Here is a 14,877-nt window from a genome sequence, read left to right on the forward strand (position 1 = left end):
AAGTATTTACACTTTGTTAAGTTGTCACCGAGATTTTATAAAATTCCCATAATTTTAAAAATCAGAGCAGTTTTGCTAATTCGCAAGAAAATACATGCACAGGTTATTTGTAATTAATACTTCTCTATGAAATCAGAGCCATATAATTTAATACTAACATGTTAAGAAGTTAAAATATCCTTCACGCAAAAAAACATTTCATACAGGGTTGTCTGAACTTGTCACTATGAATTTCAAATTTGTATTGGCAAAAGACAAGCACCAACCTATTCATTCTGTAGTAACATTAAAGTTTGCTTCATAATGGATTTCTTAATACATTCACTAATCTATGATGTAAAGCTTGTTTTATAATAAATTGTATGTAGGTAACATCATAGGCACAATTTTATTGACCTATGATGACCTGTACAATGCTACGCGCATTAAAATTTAATAAACTTAGTGCATAGCTCCAACCTCAATCAATAACCATCATTGGAAAATTAGATTATGCTGTCATTTTCATAACTTTACCCATGGTTAAAATTCCCAGGAAACTAAAACCCTGTATTTTATGTTGAACTTTGACCTGTATTCTGTATATCCTTATGTTAGTATATCTAAGTGGAATATAATTGGAATCATTATTAAATTTTTGTTTTAAGCAGCCATTGTAGTATGGAACCCTAATATTATTCAAAAGCTATTACAGTGTATAGGTTATAAAATACAGTTACTATAAAATAGTTTTCTAAATTGCCAAAGTGCTTCGCTTTTTGTTAGTATTTTGTAACATGTTCGTTGTAATGATAGCGTTGAAGTTTAAATGTCTTGAAATTGTTGGCGTTTTAGTATTTAAGTATTACTATTTAATAGGGAAATTATTTAAATTAATTCTATGAATAGATTTTAATTTTCTTTGTACAACTTCCTCTTAATAACATGATTTTCTAAGAAAAATCAGAATAGTAGTAGTTTGCTAGAACTAAACTGAACATTCTTAGTTGGTAAATATTTTAACTAGGAGGTAGTATAAATCACTTGGTATATATAAACAATTGTAGCGATCGCTGATCAGTGGTCTTTAAATGGTTGTAGCACCCTGGGTGTAGGGATGCACATTACAGAATTTCGAATCCATGAGATTCGAATCCTTTTGTATTCGAATCTAATTACGGGATTCGGTATTCTGTTTAATGACATCATCACGCGTCATCTCATACACTATATTAACAATTTTTAAACCTTAATATTTTTGAAAAAAAGATATTTTTGTGTTTGTGGGACTTTCGAGAGTAAACGTTTTGCAACGTCTTTTCATAGCCTGCTATACGTTTCATGGGGCAAAAACTACCCAAAAGTACAATTTTTGATCATTTTGCAGCTGATTATCAAACAAGGCTATTATGAAAGACTCAATAAACTGACTTATGTGGGTAAAAATATTTTTTCCTATAAATGTAAAAAGATTCGAAATTCTAGATTCGGAATTCTAGATTCGAAATAAAGTATTCTAGGATATCCTAGAATACCTAATTATTCTGTAATGTGCATCCCTACCTGGGTGTCAAGGTGATAAAAATGAGCCAACTCAGTCCTAGATCTTAGGTTCCATTGTTTCATAATCTACATGCTATATGCAAGTACAAAATGTCGCACTCCCAATAAAAAATACTCTTCAAAAACTATCAAATTGGCAAGGGGCAAATTATTAAAACAAATACGTGAAATTAAAATTTGGTTTTGCCCTTATGTAATTCTGGATTTGTCTCTCTTTGTATTTACAGCCAAGTCTAAGCACTTAGTCACAAATCACAATATCTTAGTTGGCATGTCAGGAATTATTCGTTTGCTCTCTGTCTTGTTGATAACTGACAGTCGAGAATGTAAATGGCTGGTAACAGTTGTATGGTATGGTGGTGCAAAATACTTTACATTTTAACCTTAAGTTAAGTCTTGTTAGTGCTAGCAAATGTCTGTTGTAACACATTTGTCAGTTTTAACAAAGCTTGTCAATTTTACAATCATCTTAAAATAACATTGATGTTTGTGTAGGATAAGGTCAATAGTAACTGCAAAGAATTTGGTAAAATTCAATACGTTATAGCCAAGCCTACGCTACATAATACAGTCCAAAAAAGGGAATGAGGCCTTATAATGCGGGATAAAATAATCAAGTAACCCCTACTAAACTTTATTGATGACAAATGTCAATCATTATGACATGTATCACACCAGTACTACAGAAACATTTAAATATAAATGCTCAATTAAAGTAAGCTTCCAAAAGAAAATCAATTGATTGTGTTTTCCAAGTTACCATCATAAAGGGTGAATGTAAAGTTTGACTTTGTAAATTCTGGACCCTAGTTTGAATTTGAAAGCCACTCATAGTAAGGTTAAGACCTACATTGTGACTTCTCCTAATTATTTATTGTGTCATAACTATACAATATGCCATGGTGTGTAGAGTTACATTGTGAGTGGTGTAATTTTCTTATCTGTTTACACATGTTGTATATGTTGCCCTGACTTCTGTCATGAAGTTCACAGAGCAAGTAAATTGCTCGCCTTTATCCCAAATTATTTGCGTCATAGTTTTATTGTAGATATTTACTTCCGTGTATTGTGTCTCATGGCTTATAATTTCCCGTTTTTGTCTGCTTTAACCCACATTGTTTCCATTTATGCTTCATTGCTTTTAAAGTGGCTGAAGCTACAGACAACAGTATTGTCTGGGGTTAGATCTAGATGTAAGGGTGTATCATATATTTAATAGCCTAATATATATAAAATATATTATAATATATATATGGTAATTTTCAGACTAATGTTTTGTTCTATGTTCTTTAATATTCACACCTGTGTGTAGAAATTAAATTTGGTTATACCATTTCAAAATTATAGTCATTATATTTTCTCTCACAGTTTTCATGTATTTTTGATTAAATTCAAGTTGTTATTTCTTTATTTAAATGTTTTGCTCGAAGGATGGTTCAACATGAAGCAAATCCGTAAGTAAATGGGATTTTTACTTTTATTTCTGACCTATAGTGTCTATGACTTGAAACACCTGTATTCAACTCGTGTGCAAATAAGTTTAAAGCTGTATACACTCACAATCTCACATAAAAAACACTGTTTGTGCTTCTATGTATATAGAAACATTAATATCACATTCCCTGATGAAGTCTTACCGGATGACAGACAAAATGACTGAAATAAAGTCATAACAACAATTTTTATGCCAGAAGAGCCGCTAAAAGATTATTTACAATGTTACATTTTGGAAAACTTTATCTTACATTTTTTAAGTTGTAATTTGCAAAATGTTAAGGTTTGATAAACCAGGACAGACAAATGATGTTTAAATAACCTTATTAACTTGGTGTGAGAATGAGTCATATAATTTTAGGCTGCGAACTGTGGTGCAATCCATGTTAAGTGGAATACCTTTAATACCAGTATATGGGGCATTAACTTTCTATCACTCAATTAGAGGTTTATATATGTATTGTATTTTCAGGAATTTCCCTCTCAACGATGGACTTAATGAGTTTCAATTGGTTCATGCTCTTATAACACAAAGTCTAAACAAATGTGAGTACCAGTAAAAAAACTTCTTGTTGTTTGTCTTCATTTGTATTGACTTGAACTGATTATAGTAAGGTTGAAAGATTAGTGTAGCTATCATCAGGTTACTGTTGTTAGTAATGTGGTGGCAACTTCCATGCTTCATTCACTTTAGGTAATTATTTCATTATTCTCAGTCATGGCTCATGTTAAGTGTACGAACTGTCAACTGCTTTTCAATCCCTTATTTTGAATATATACACCACAAAAAGTAACCATAGCAACAAGTGCCATTCTTAGACCTGCTGTTGCTTATTTGGTTTATATTTATCATAGTTTGCTCTATTTATAACAGATAGCATAGCATTAATGTATTTGACAATACGCAATTTTGAAGTTGCATCTTTATACATATCAAATATGTGGCTACCTTTTGACAAACCAGGGTGTTCTGTAGACCATATCCCATGTTATTATCTTTTTAGGTAATGTAATGTCACCAATTTATCTGTTACTATCTATGTGTACTCATCTATGCATATCATGTGGTTATCATTATGTTCTTAACTTATTCCAGGTCATAAGTTCATAACTTATTCCAGAGTAGGATGTATCCATACTCTACTTACCCATGGGCCATGTCTATGTATATAGTTTGTATAGTGATTGTATACCTGTAACTTTATACGAATAAACTCTGTATTCTAACCATGTATTTAACCTCATTCAATGTAAGGCAGCATACTACTTGTTTCTATGTTTGCATTTAAGGATATATAGGCTAGTTATGTGTTATGTGTACTACTACTATGTGTGTGTATATGTTAGTATGTGTCTGTGGGTGAGTGTTGGTTGTCAGTAGTGGTTTCATATCATTGTTTAATATTTTATCATGTAGCCTAATCAATGTACAATGTAAGTCAGTATAAAAACTGCAAAGGTTAAAAATACTGCTTTTATTAGTTTATTTGGCTATAAGCAAACAAATTATACAAGTAGTGCCTCTACTAGACTACTACTGCAAATTAAACTAGACTACTACTGCAAATTAAATTTTTTTGTTCTGTTTTTTTTTAACAGTCAGATAACTTGTATGATACGTGAGAATAATCACTATGATTCATGATACAGGGTCAGGAGAATCCCGTGATCAAAATGATAATTCAGTGAAACTTGAATCAAATTCACAAAACAACATTTTCACGGAAGTCTTCCATTCGTTTAATTCTTCACAAAGGAAAAGAGTCTTCCCACGCTATGTTAAACATTTTCTATCTCAATTTCGGTAAGTGTAAACAAAAAATGGATAAAAAGAAACTCTTTGTCCAAATACTCTTTGTTCGCAGTTTTTTTATTGGTATTAGGTGGTTTATATTCAGTTGAGTTTTATATATATCATAGTTCATTTGGTTATGTAAAAACTTGATTTTATAGACAAGAGTTTTGAGAAATAAAACTACGTTTAGATTATAAGTAAAAGCATTTATTCCAGTAAGCTTAGTTTGAAATGAAGCCCTGGTTATATTCATAATTTATGATTGTTTATACAGTTTTATAATCCAAAAAAATCTCCAATAAAAGGAAAGAACCACACATTGTCATAAATATTATACCACAATTACTTAAACAAATTTTTCTCTATTCTTCTGATTTTTTAGAAGATCAAAAGATTGTTTCAGCAATCAATCAAGTGAAGACCAAACCGTAACGCCGCAAAATCGTTCAACGGTGGTACGTCATGCATCACTTCATTCAACCCCACCTAGTGATGAGAATTCGCCGAAAGGTAACGATATCTTGTGTGATGTCATAATGCTAATATTTACCATCCTTATGGTATGATGTGTGTTCTATAATTAGTAACACGTAGTAAATTATGCCACAGCCAAAAAATACTGTCCCAAATGTTGTAACTTGTAACATAAATATAAAACCATTTATGGTGTTTAGGTCTTTAACCATATTTTATATTCAATCATTAATTGTGTTTTTGTATAAATTTGAACTTTCTTTTTTGATTAGACCTTAAAATATCATCATCAAATGTTCATAAGAAGGTGCTTCATTTTGAAAACTGTGCCAACTCTAATTCTACTCCAGGTAAACTTCTGATTGAATAAATACTTTGTACAACTAGTTACGCCTGTGTATGTACAGTGTGTGTTGTATTATGGACATTTATATCAGTACTGTCTTATTAAAATAATTTATTATAGCTTTAGGATCTTTTAGCTAGTTATCTGGTATAAAAATATGGTTTATTTTGTCGGAATTTCCCCAGTATTTTATACCAAATGAGCCACTAAAAACTGTTTACCTTATGCGTGGTAGCAGAAGTAACAGAATTTAATATAGTCTAATCTTTGTAACCTTCATTAAAGATCAATCTTTACGTTATTTATCCACTAAACAGCCGTAATAAAATCTATGTCTATGACAAATCAATAATCCTCATGACGAACTCTTTTAAATTGATTTTTATAACAATCTAATAAATAATGGTAAAAAATATATGGGATCTGGAATATTTTTTTCTCTATTGCTTAAAAGGGATTTATGTTTATTTAAATGAGTTTCTCTTAATCTGTGTTTGACTGATTTATATAGCACTATGCGTTTGTCACTGTCCATAAAATTGTGGCTGGGGGTAATACAAGCAAGTTAAGGTTAATTATTAATGAGAAGCCCATTCGTGTAACATTTTCTACTCGTGTTGGTTATGGTTTTGTACATATAGGCCTACTACTTCAAAAGGTTGTGTCTGATGTGGGGTAAGATGGATACCACATAATTTCCCATATTTCCTAATCATATTTTTAACTATTAATAACGTTCTTTTAGAGTTTTGTTGCTATAAAATTCTTCAAATAATCTTTGTTTACTATCAAATACTACAACAAAACATGGACCATCATACCCCACCCTACTACGCACAAATATTGTATCAATATGTTGTATATTCTAAACAGATGCAGGTGATCGCGTCCCACCCACAAACCCCACACCACCGACCAGCAGCTGTGTTGAAAAATGCCCCGGTGGAACTTTTTACCCCCCAACACCTACTTCCAGCCCCACCAAGCACAAAGAGGACCCCACATCCAAACCCTCGACCCCAGAACCCCCAGGAAGGCCCCAGGTCCTCACAGGGCGAAACTTAAAACGCGTCCCAAGCGAGCGCTTCCAAAAAATGCGTCGAAAAGTTCAAAAACTGATGCTTCCTGCTGTGAAGCCTGTCGATACAGACGAGGTGTTTTCCCGATGCGAAAATCAAGATGAAACATCTTTCCTTCAATCCCTTCGCATCCCAACCCCATCGCAAGTCCGACAGGACTACGAGCGTCAACCATGTATGATGCTTCGTCTACCAGACCACATCCTATCCCAGGTGTTTAGCCACCTTGACACACGTAGCTTAGCTGCGATGAAATGTTGCTGCACTGACTTCAAGTTTATAATAAACACATTCGACATAAGAGGATGTGATTCACGCTGGATGACCGATGAGAGGTTTGTTCACATAACAAAATCAATCATTATTTTTCACATTATTATTTATTTAATCATAAACATTAAATAACAAACTTTGAAACCACAACAACTGCATTAAAAAATGTTTAAAGCACCAAAACTATGACCAAATTTCAAATTATTAGGGGCAAAATAAATTGATATCACTACTTCTAAACTTTAATAAATCGCACCCTTACAAATTAATAAATTTTTTGGAAAAATGTTTTCTAAGGGGGCACAGTTAGCTGATGCACTATAAGTTAAAGCTTTTCTCAGTGAGCCAAAATATTTTGTCGAATAATATGTTTTTAAAAATGGTCAGTTTGTTTAAAGGAAATGAACAACCAATCAACTATTTCCAAAATCATTATAGAGCTATTTAACATTGTTTAACAGTGGTTTGTTTTGACTAAAATCAATCTCTACTTTAAGCTCCATTAGTTTAAATGTGGAATTAAAAACTCCATTAACCTTGCATTAAAATGCGGCTTAGGTTGCCCAGATTAGTAATGATTGTTTGTTGTGTACCGCATATAAGTTGATATTGTGTAAAAGCATATATGTAGTTGCAGCTCTTCCAAAGCTAATTTTTTGGTTAAAAAACTAATAATATATATGTGTAATTAATCCTGCAAAATTTGACCTTGAAATGGTGCTCATACGAGTTCAACAATTCTTGTGTTAAGAAATATAGTAAGGATCTGGTGCTTCAAAACAGATAAAAGCAAGTCCAATAGACTATTTTTTCCATCTTTATACATTAGTTAGCAATAGCATGACTTGGTTAGTTTCACCTGACATTGTAACCACACCCATTTAAATATAAACAAAGCTTTACATTTGTAAACAAGTGTTATGAGTTGTTTATATTGTAAACTGTTTCATATACAAAACATGAGTAATGTTATTGGGTTAGAAAGGTAAAAGAATATTCATTAACTGTTTCTGGTTATTTGATTATGCTTTTGCGGCTAAGCAATATGTGCACTCTACTACACACAAACAAGTTGATTATGCCACCTTAAAGGTGTTTTGTTTCATACACCTCGTTGTTGGGAGTTACCATGTTTGTAACTTTGTAGGTGAATGTTTTTTAAACCAATTTATTATTTAAATACTCATGGATGTCATCTTTCTAGATACATAGATGATCCATGCAAGCAATGTCGTCGTCAGTTTGTTCGAGGAGACACTACAATGTGCTGTTACCATCCTAAGCGTTACTACTCTGATATCCCATATGGTAGAAGTTACTGGATGTGTTGCTTGAAATGCAACAAGAATGCACCCGGCTGTAAGATTGGATTGCACGACAATGACTGGAGAACTGCTTCCAATTGATTTTTATCCCATTTTTATTTTATCTGTGCGCTTCCGCCACTCTTGTGCAAACTTCGTTGTTTAATAGTTTATTAAACCTGCAATAAATAAATTTGCGTGGTTGTTGTTGCTTGTGCTGTGGTGCTAGTTTTGGCACAAGCATATATTCATTCTTTTTGTGGTTTCGTACACCTCGTGCCCGTTTAAGTTCCCACGTATTTAACTTTTGGGGCATTTATTTTTTCTTTAAAAACTGACAATTTTAACAACCCTAAGGGTCCACTGGGTTGGGTCATTTGTAGTTGAGTTTTGATCAAGGACACACACGCCCACACTACAGTGGTAGCAGTATCAACGCCGTGTACCTCACGTGAGAAAAAGTCTGGACTTTTTAGTTCGCCATGAGTATTGTACTGTAGCAGAAGATGGGATAACTTTAACACCTAAAACCCATATAGCCAATTAACAACATAACAGAGACGCGAAGCAACGACTATATAATTCTGTAAATATTCTTTGTTTAATTCTTCGTTGCCCATGTCGATATTTTTCGTCTCTAGTCCAAGTTGGCAAACGTCCTTAGCGGTAGCAGCATCCAACTTCGTACTCTGGACCGGAGACATAGGCGCTAACCACTTTGTCATAGCACCGACGTGCTTTTATAAATTAATGCGAATACACTTGAATAAGCAATGGTGCTACCAATATTGTAGAGTGGGTGAAGACGATACAACTTTAGCACATATGATATTCAAATATCCTGATCATTTTTTTAAAAAACAATTAACAACGGTCTATGCTTAATGGGATTCGTGATAATGCGGTTATAATTCTTTAAATGTTCTTTGCTGATAGTACCAAATGGGACGTGAAATTAGAATGAAAAGGTGTCAAATCTTTCCCCACCCTACTACATTGGCTATATCAGTGCCTATTAGAGATATATTCCTTCGCTTTATGAAATACGTTACTAGAAATTGCATTTTTATTTAATTCACGTGTCTATCCATTAGAGCTATGCTCTCTTGTTATGGTTACTTTTAATTTAACGGCAAAAATAAAAAGGAAATATAACGTCAATGAGACCAATTGAGATATGCTGCATAACAATTCGCCCCTAATGACAAACAGATAGTGCATCATAGCTCCTTCCGCTGTGTTAACATGAAATTTCGACTCAGTTGAGTCAGGGTAAGCAGTAGCTCCCAAGAACTTTATATACACGTCGCATTTACAAATCTCTCATGCTCTAGTGATCACGCAACCGGTGATTTTCCTCCAATCAGAGACGGCCAACATGCAAGACACAAATACGTCACGTGCGTACCCACGTCAATAGGTTTGAAGATTTCAAGCTTAGTAGTCGTATATTAGCAGTTTGATCATTACACCGGTTTGTCTTAAATTTTGTTAGTACGTTGGTACAATACTTTCAAGATGAAGCACTTATTTATTGCGTTGTCGGCCTTATGTGTTGCTATCGTTAGCGCTGCTGATGATGTCCTCGTTTTAACCGACAGCAACTTCGATGCTGAAATTGTCAAACATTCAATTATTCTTATGGAATTCTACGCCCCGTGGTAAGTGTCTTTATTCTGTATATCTTAGTTTTAGTTAACCACAGACACGTTAGAATCCCATGTATCTGAATTGATTTTTTACTGACAAAGTTACGTTCGTGTTTTGGCCCAAACAACTAAGAAAGTCCGTTTTTATTTGTCCAATTATTATAGCGTGTTAGAATTATAGACCAACAATCAAGTGTCCTTTTTAATGTGTGTGCTTCATGTATAGTTCTTGTTTCATTGAATAACCATTGGCAGACAGTTTGTGTCCATCACCCCACAATGATAATATTCCAAAAATAAATGTACAAGTTGATTAATTTGCGATGGTGCACAGCATTTTTAAAACAAATAGTGGTTTAATTTGGTTTATTCTCTACAAGATTTTGGTTCTGGCTGCCACCTATTTCCTTTTATTTATCTATCAACTGTTCAAATACAGGTGTGGCCACTGTAAAAAACTTGCACCTGAATATGACATTGCCGCAACCAAGTTGAAGAGAAATGATCCACCAATCAGAATTGGAAAGGTAACTTTATATTAAATAACATATCCTAGTTGTTTACCATACACCCCTATACTGAAGGTTAATTGTATAGAGAATAAAGCGGTGTGCCAAAAATTGAAAATCACTGGTTACCCAACTCTAAAGATATTTCGTTTCGGGAAAAGTTATCCATATAAGGGCACCCGAAAGTCAGGTGACATAATGGTGTTATCGTGTGAAAGTGCATGTGGGTGGTCTATTAGGTTGACTGCGCCGCCAACACACAACTATGCAAACAACACGGGATAAATGGTTTCCCATCTATGTATCTATATCGGTTTGGCAAAAAAGATGCGAGATATACAGGAAGCAGAAAGACAGGTTGTTATTCAAACATCACACAATGTATTGGTGCGCAGGGTGAAGGGAACAATGCTTTCTCATTGATTGATTGCACTTCCATACATTCATACATAGAGTAGATACAACCATTATTCATTAAGGTGTATTTTGCCCCTTCCAACACACAATATGTATATTACTTGGTGCCATAGTAGTTGTAGATGGTTATTTGGTTTTTGGTGTTAGGTTGATTGTACTGAGAACACGGCAACTTGCTCTAAGTTCGGAGTGAGCGGTTATCCAACATTGAAATTATTTGCCGATGGCAAGCTGTCCAAAGATTACGATGGTCCACGTCAAGCAGGTATTGTTTTACTAGATATTTTGGTTATGGGAATTCATGCATGTTGAAATCATGTTAGTTGTCTTATTATGAAAACTTCATTGGATTCATAACTTGCTATTTTTTTAGATGGGATTGTAAAGTACATGCAGAAAGCTGCTTCACCAGCTGCAGTTCTCATTGAAACAGCAGCAGCACACGACAAGCTCTTGCAGAAATCTAGTTCTGTAGTAGTTGTTGGTAAGTAAATGCTGTTACATTTTTAGAGATTTTGGCTTCTTTGAAAATCTAACGGAAAATAAATCTACCTAAGTTGTACTGAAAAATGATGTACATTTGTGTATTAAAATTTGCACATTAAAATATCTTAAACTCGTTAAACTAATTTTGTATAAATTGAATTTCTTAAAATTAAAGTTATTTTATAGATAAATCTAGGTAAACTGCTTTTAAAGCTCTTTCAAATGCCTGTAACATGTCTGCCTATCAAAATATACACATTCAATATATCTTCCCTATACTAATTCTGTATAATTTAATTTCCTAATATCCAGGTTACTTCACTGATAAAGCTAAGGCAACTGCTTTTGAAAATGTTGCGAAAACCCTTCGTGACGATTACAAGTTTGCATACACCACCAGTGATGACGTAATGGACGCTGCTGGTGAGAAAGACACCGTTAAGATGTACCGACCACAAGCCATGGCCAACAAGTTTGAAGAATCAACCATGGTTATAGCAGGAGAACCAACCGTTGATGGTTATAGAACTTTCCTCAACGAAAATGCGTAAGTATTTCATGTTTAAGGGTGTCGTCTAAAAAAATGGGAAGATGGCAAACAGTATACAATTTCTTTTTAGTATTCTTTGTAAATCTAGGCGTAATGGTAAAATAACCATTATCCAAACTAGATAAATGGATATATATATAGTCTTAAAGTTAGGTATATATATTTGTATTTGGTTGTTTAGTTTTAAAACCAGAAGACCCTAAATCTCCTGTCTGCGCCAATTTTAACACTTCACATTCTATTTAATTATCTTTTGCACTCATTGTATTTAAATAATGAATTGGGGATTCAAATAATGAAAACTGTGCGCTTAGCTTTTATTCTGTTTACATAAAAACTCTTATTTGATTCAGTCTTGGTCGTTGTGGACTTCTTACCACCGACAATTATGGCAAGTTCAAGAAACCACTTGTTATTCTCGCCGGTTCAGATGTTGATTATGTGAAGAATATTAAAGGATCGAACTACTGGAGAAACCGGTCAGTGTTTATTCTCTGGTTGTATTTAGGAATGTAAGAAGTGTAAACGTGGATTGGTTGACGTTTAATTTAAAATCTTTTATTCCAAACAGTAATTTAAGTTAGCTGTTAAGAGTGCAACAACTAATATTAATGCGCAATCATTGACAATATGGTGACAGAGTAACAGTTTGGCATTTTAAATTTAGTACAATCTGCTAACTGATAATACTCAAGTTAGTAGTCCTAACGGTATGCAATATAACTTGAAACAATCTTTAAAAACCAAGAAATCCTAAATTATCCCATTTTCCTACCAATTCGGAGATGCTTTTTGCTTTTCTTGAAAACCTGTATTTTTTGACATTTTTTGTGCTAACAAATTCTGTCTTTGTAGTGCGTACACTTTTAACAAAGACAAACCGTTTTAAATGCTTAACTAACAATTGTTTTCAAAACAGTGTGGTAAAGTTTGGAAAAGAATTCAAGGAACAACTCACTTTTGGCATTGCTAACAAAGATGGCATTGTTGGTTTGTTGCCAGAAAGTGGTTTGCCTGAAGATGTTTCACCAGTTGTCGTGATTGTTGATGCACAAGATAGAAAATATGTGATGCCCAATGCTTTCAGGTGAATTAGAATTATTATAACATGCTGCTAGCTGTTAGGAACATTTCAACATTAAGAGGTTGAAATGGAATACTTACGTATGTGTACCAGGTGTAGTATTTGCCTAAAATCTTAGAATATAGCAAATAATTTAACAAATGTTAAGCACTTCTTTTAGTTCCTAGTTCAAGATAGTTCAAAATCCTAGCACAAAACTTGCCAACTAAAACTTTTTATTTCAACAGCAAGGACAACTTTGTTGCCTTCCTTACTTCTTACACAAACGGTGAATTGAGTCCATTCATCAAATCTGAGGAACCACCAGCAGATAATGATGGCCCCGTCACCGTGGTAACTGGGAAAACATTCGATGAAATAGTGATGGACGAGAGCAAAGATGTCTTGATTGAGTTTTATGCTCCATGGTGCGGACACTGCAAGTCTCTGGAACCAAAATGGAATGAACTTGGTGAAAAGGTAAATATATAGCTAACATACACCACATTTTGAAATAGGGAGTTTTAAAATTAAAATCTGGATGTAAATTGTAATAAGATTGCTAAAATGAAAGGTGCATGGAAAATAAAACTTTAAGGGGTTTTGGTAGGTATTCTATATTCTAATATATGAATGCATTTAAATAAATAAAAATGTATTGTATTCTATATGGGTAATATCCTAAAGTGAAGCATGTCAGATGTTAAGCTGAAGTTTGCCTACTTTAAGGGGTTTTGGTAGGTATTCTATATTCTAATATATAAATGCATTTAAATAAATAAAAATGTATTGTATTTTATATGGGTAAGAATAAGATCCTAAAGTGAAGCATGTCAGATGACTTAAGCTAAAGTTTGCCTATTACCCTAACTAACATGAGTTATTACTAATCACCATATATGTCCACAGATGAAGGACAACAATGACATTGTGATTGCTAAGATTGACGCAACAGCCAATGATTCTCCATCTCAGTTCCAAGTATCCGGATTTCCAACCATATACTTTGCACCCAAGGGAAATAAGCAGAATCCAGTCAAATATCAAGTAAGTTGATATATATGAATAAAATGGATGCCATGTCTTTTGTGCACTTAAACAATTCTTAAATAAAAAGTTATTCGGGGTTAGGGGTGGCAGAATTTAAACACGGTTTACTGAATATAACAAACTTTTAATAAGGTAATTTAGGTAAACCTGACACAAAGATTTTAGTCGAGTTTTACCCATTTCTTTGTTTCGGGGCATTTTGGAAGCATCTTAGTGCAATTTAATATTACACTCTTTGGTGTTATAAGATACTAATTTCTTTGTTTCCAGGGTGGTCGAGAGGTTGCAGACTTCAGCAAGTACTTGAAGGAAAATGCATCCAAGGGAAAATCTGAATTGTAATCTTCATAGCTGGTTGTAAATATTTGCAGTAATATGAAGCACTTCCGATGTACACAGCAAACTTGTATGAGGAATTAGCCGTAGAATGCTCTGATATTGTTTATGAGATGCGTTGTTCAGCCTACACACGTTTATCATGCAAAAAAATCAAAGTTTCAGAAAAAATTTCTTGTGTTCCAATTCTCGCAATAAATCCGGAAATTGTTTAAACTTTGAGTTTCTGTAAGGTTTTTAGCTGTATTATACTTTTTTGCAAAGCACATTTAATATGGGTTTGAAGGACGTTCGGTTTTGAATTTTTATACTTTTTGTTTGGCGTAGTTTAGCTCCACATGCTTAGTAGTTAAACTAGAGCTGTAGTGTGGTGAACTTCCGCAAGCTCCAGGTAAAAAATAATTTCGTCAATCCTAACGGGTTGTCAATGTTTACCACGTCAGTGAAACTCTCTATTCCGCATTTTTAGTGCTGATTCAATGTGTCTCACGAGGCTACGAGCGCTTGATT

At 33.6% G+C, this 14,877-nt stretch overlaps 2 protein-coding genes across 3 annotated transcripts; both read left to right on the plus strand.

Annotated features, from left to right (window-relative positions):
- The first annotated feature begins 2,847 nt into the window (after positions 1-2,847).
- On the plus strand, positions 2,848-8,500 carry LOC149737605 (uncharacterized). Of its 2 annotated transcripts, XM_089874550.1 has the most exons (7): positions 2,848-2,996; positions 3,509-3,582; positions 4,687-4,840; positions 5,214-5,341; positions 5,578-5,655; positions 6,525-7,065; positions 8,208-8,500. In XM_089874550.1, the coding sequence occupies exons 1-7, from the start codon at positions 2,974-2,976 to the stop codon at positions 8,407-8,409; spliced, it is 1,200 nt and encodes a 399-aa protein (XP_089730676.1). In that variant the 5' UTR covers positions 2,848-2,973; the 3' UTR covers positions 8,410-8,500. The 2 variants fall into 2 exon arrangements, with proteins under 2 accessions (XP_089730676.1, XP_089730677.1); XM_089874551.1 differs by lacking the exons at positions 2,848-2,996; positions 3,509-3,582 and having other exon boundaries at positions 4,656-4,840.
- Positions 8,501-9,704: 1,204 nt separating this feature from the next.
- On the plus strand, positions 9,705-14,583 carry LOC149737606 (protein disulfide-isomerase A3-like). Its single transcript, XM_089874542.1, has 10 exons — positions 9,705-9,968; positions 10,396-10,483; positions 11,030-11,147; positions 11,256-11,366; positions 11,681-11,915; positions 12,272-12,397; positions 12,838-13,005; positions 13,230-13,461; positions 13,891-14,028; positions 14,302-14,583. Exons 1-10 carry the CDS (start codon positions 9,826-9,828, stop codon positions 14,371-14,373), a joined length of 1,431 nt encoding a protein of 476 aa, XP_089730668.1. The 5' UTR covers positions 9,705-9,825; the 3' UTR covers positions 14,374-14,583.
- The last annotated feature ends 294 nt before the right edge of the window (positions 14,584-14,877 follow it).

This window comes from Ciona robusta, chromosome 3 (assembly GCF_009617815.1).
Source record: "Ciona robusta chromosome 3, ASM961781v2".
Classification (NCBI taxonomy): domain Eukaryota; kingdom Metazoa; phylum Chordata; class Ascidiacea; order Phlebobranchia; family Cionidae; genus Ciona; species Ciona robusta.

Coding starts and splice junctions, on each gene's coding strand:
- LOC149737605 (XM_089874550.1), top strand. CDS start 2,974: ATGGTTCAACATGAAGCAAATCC. Junction 3,583..4,686: donor AACACAAAGTCTAAACAAAT/GTGAGTACCAGT, acceptor TTCATGATACAG/GGTCAGGAGAATCCCGTGAT. Junction 4,841..5,213: donor CATTTTCTATCTCAATTTCG/GTAAGTGTAAAC, acceptor CTGATTTTTTAG/AAGATCAAAAGATTGTTTCA.
- LOC149737606 (XM_089874542.1), top strand. CDS start 9,826: ATGAAGCACTTATTTATTGCGTTGTCGGCCTTATGTGTTGCTATCGTT. Junction 11,367..11,680: donor TAGTTCTGTAGTAGTTGTTG/GTAAGTAAATGC, acceptor CCTAATATCCAG/GTTACTTCACTGATAAAGCT. Junction 11,916..12,271: donor ACTTTCCTCAACGAAAATGC/GTAAGTATTTCA, acceptor TATTTGATTCAG/TCTTGGTCGTTGTGGACTTC.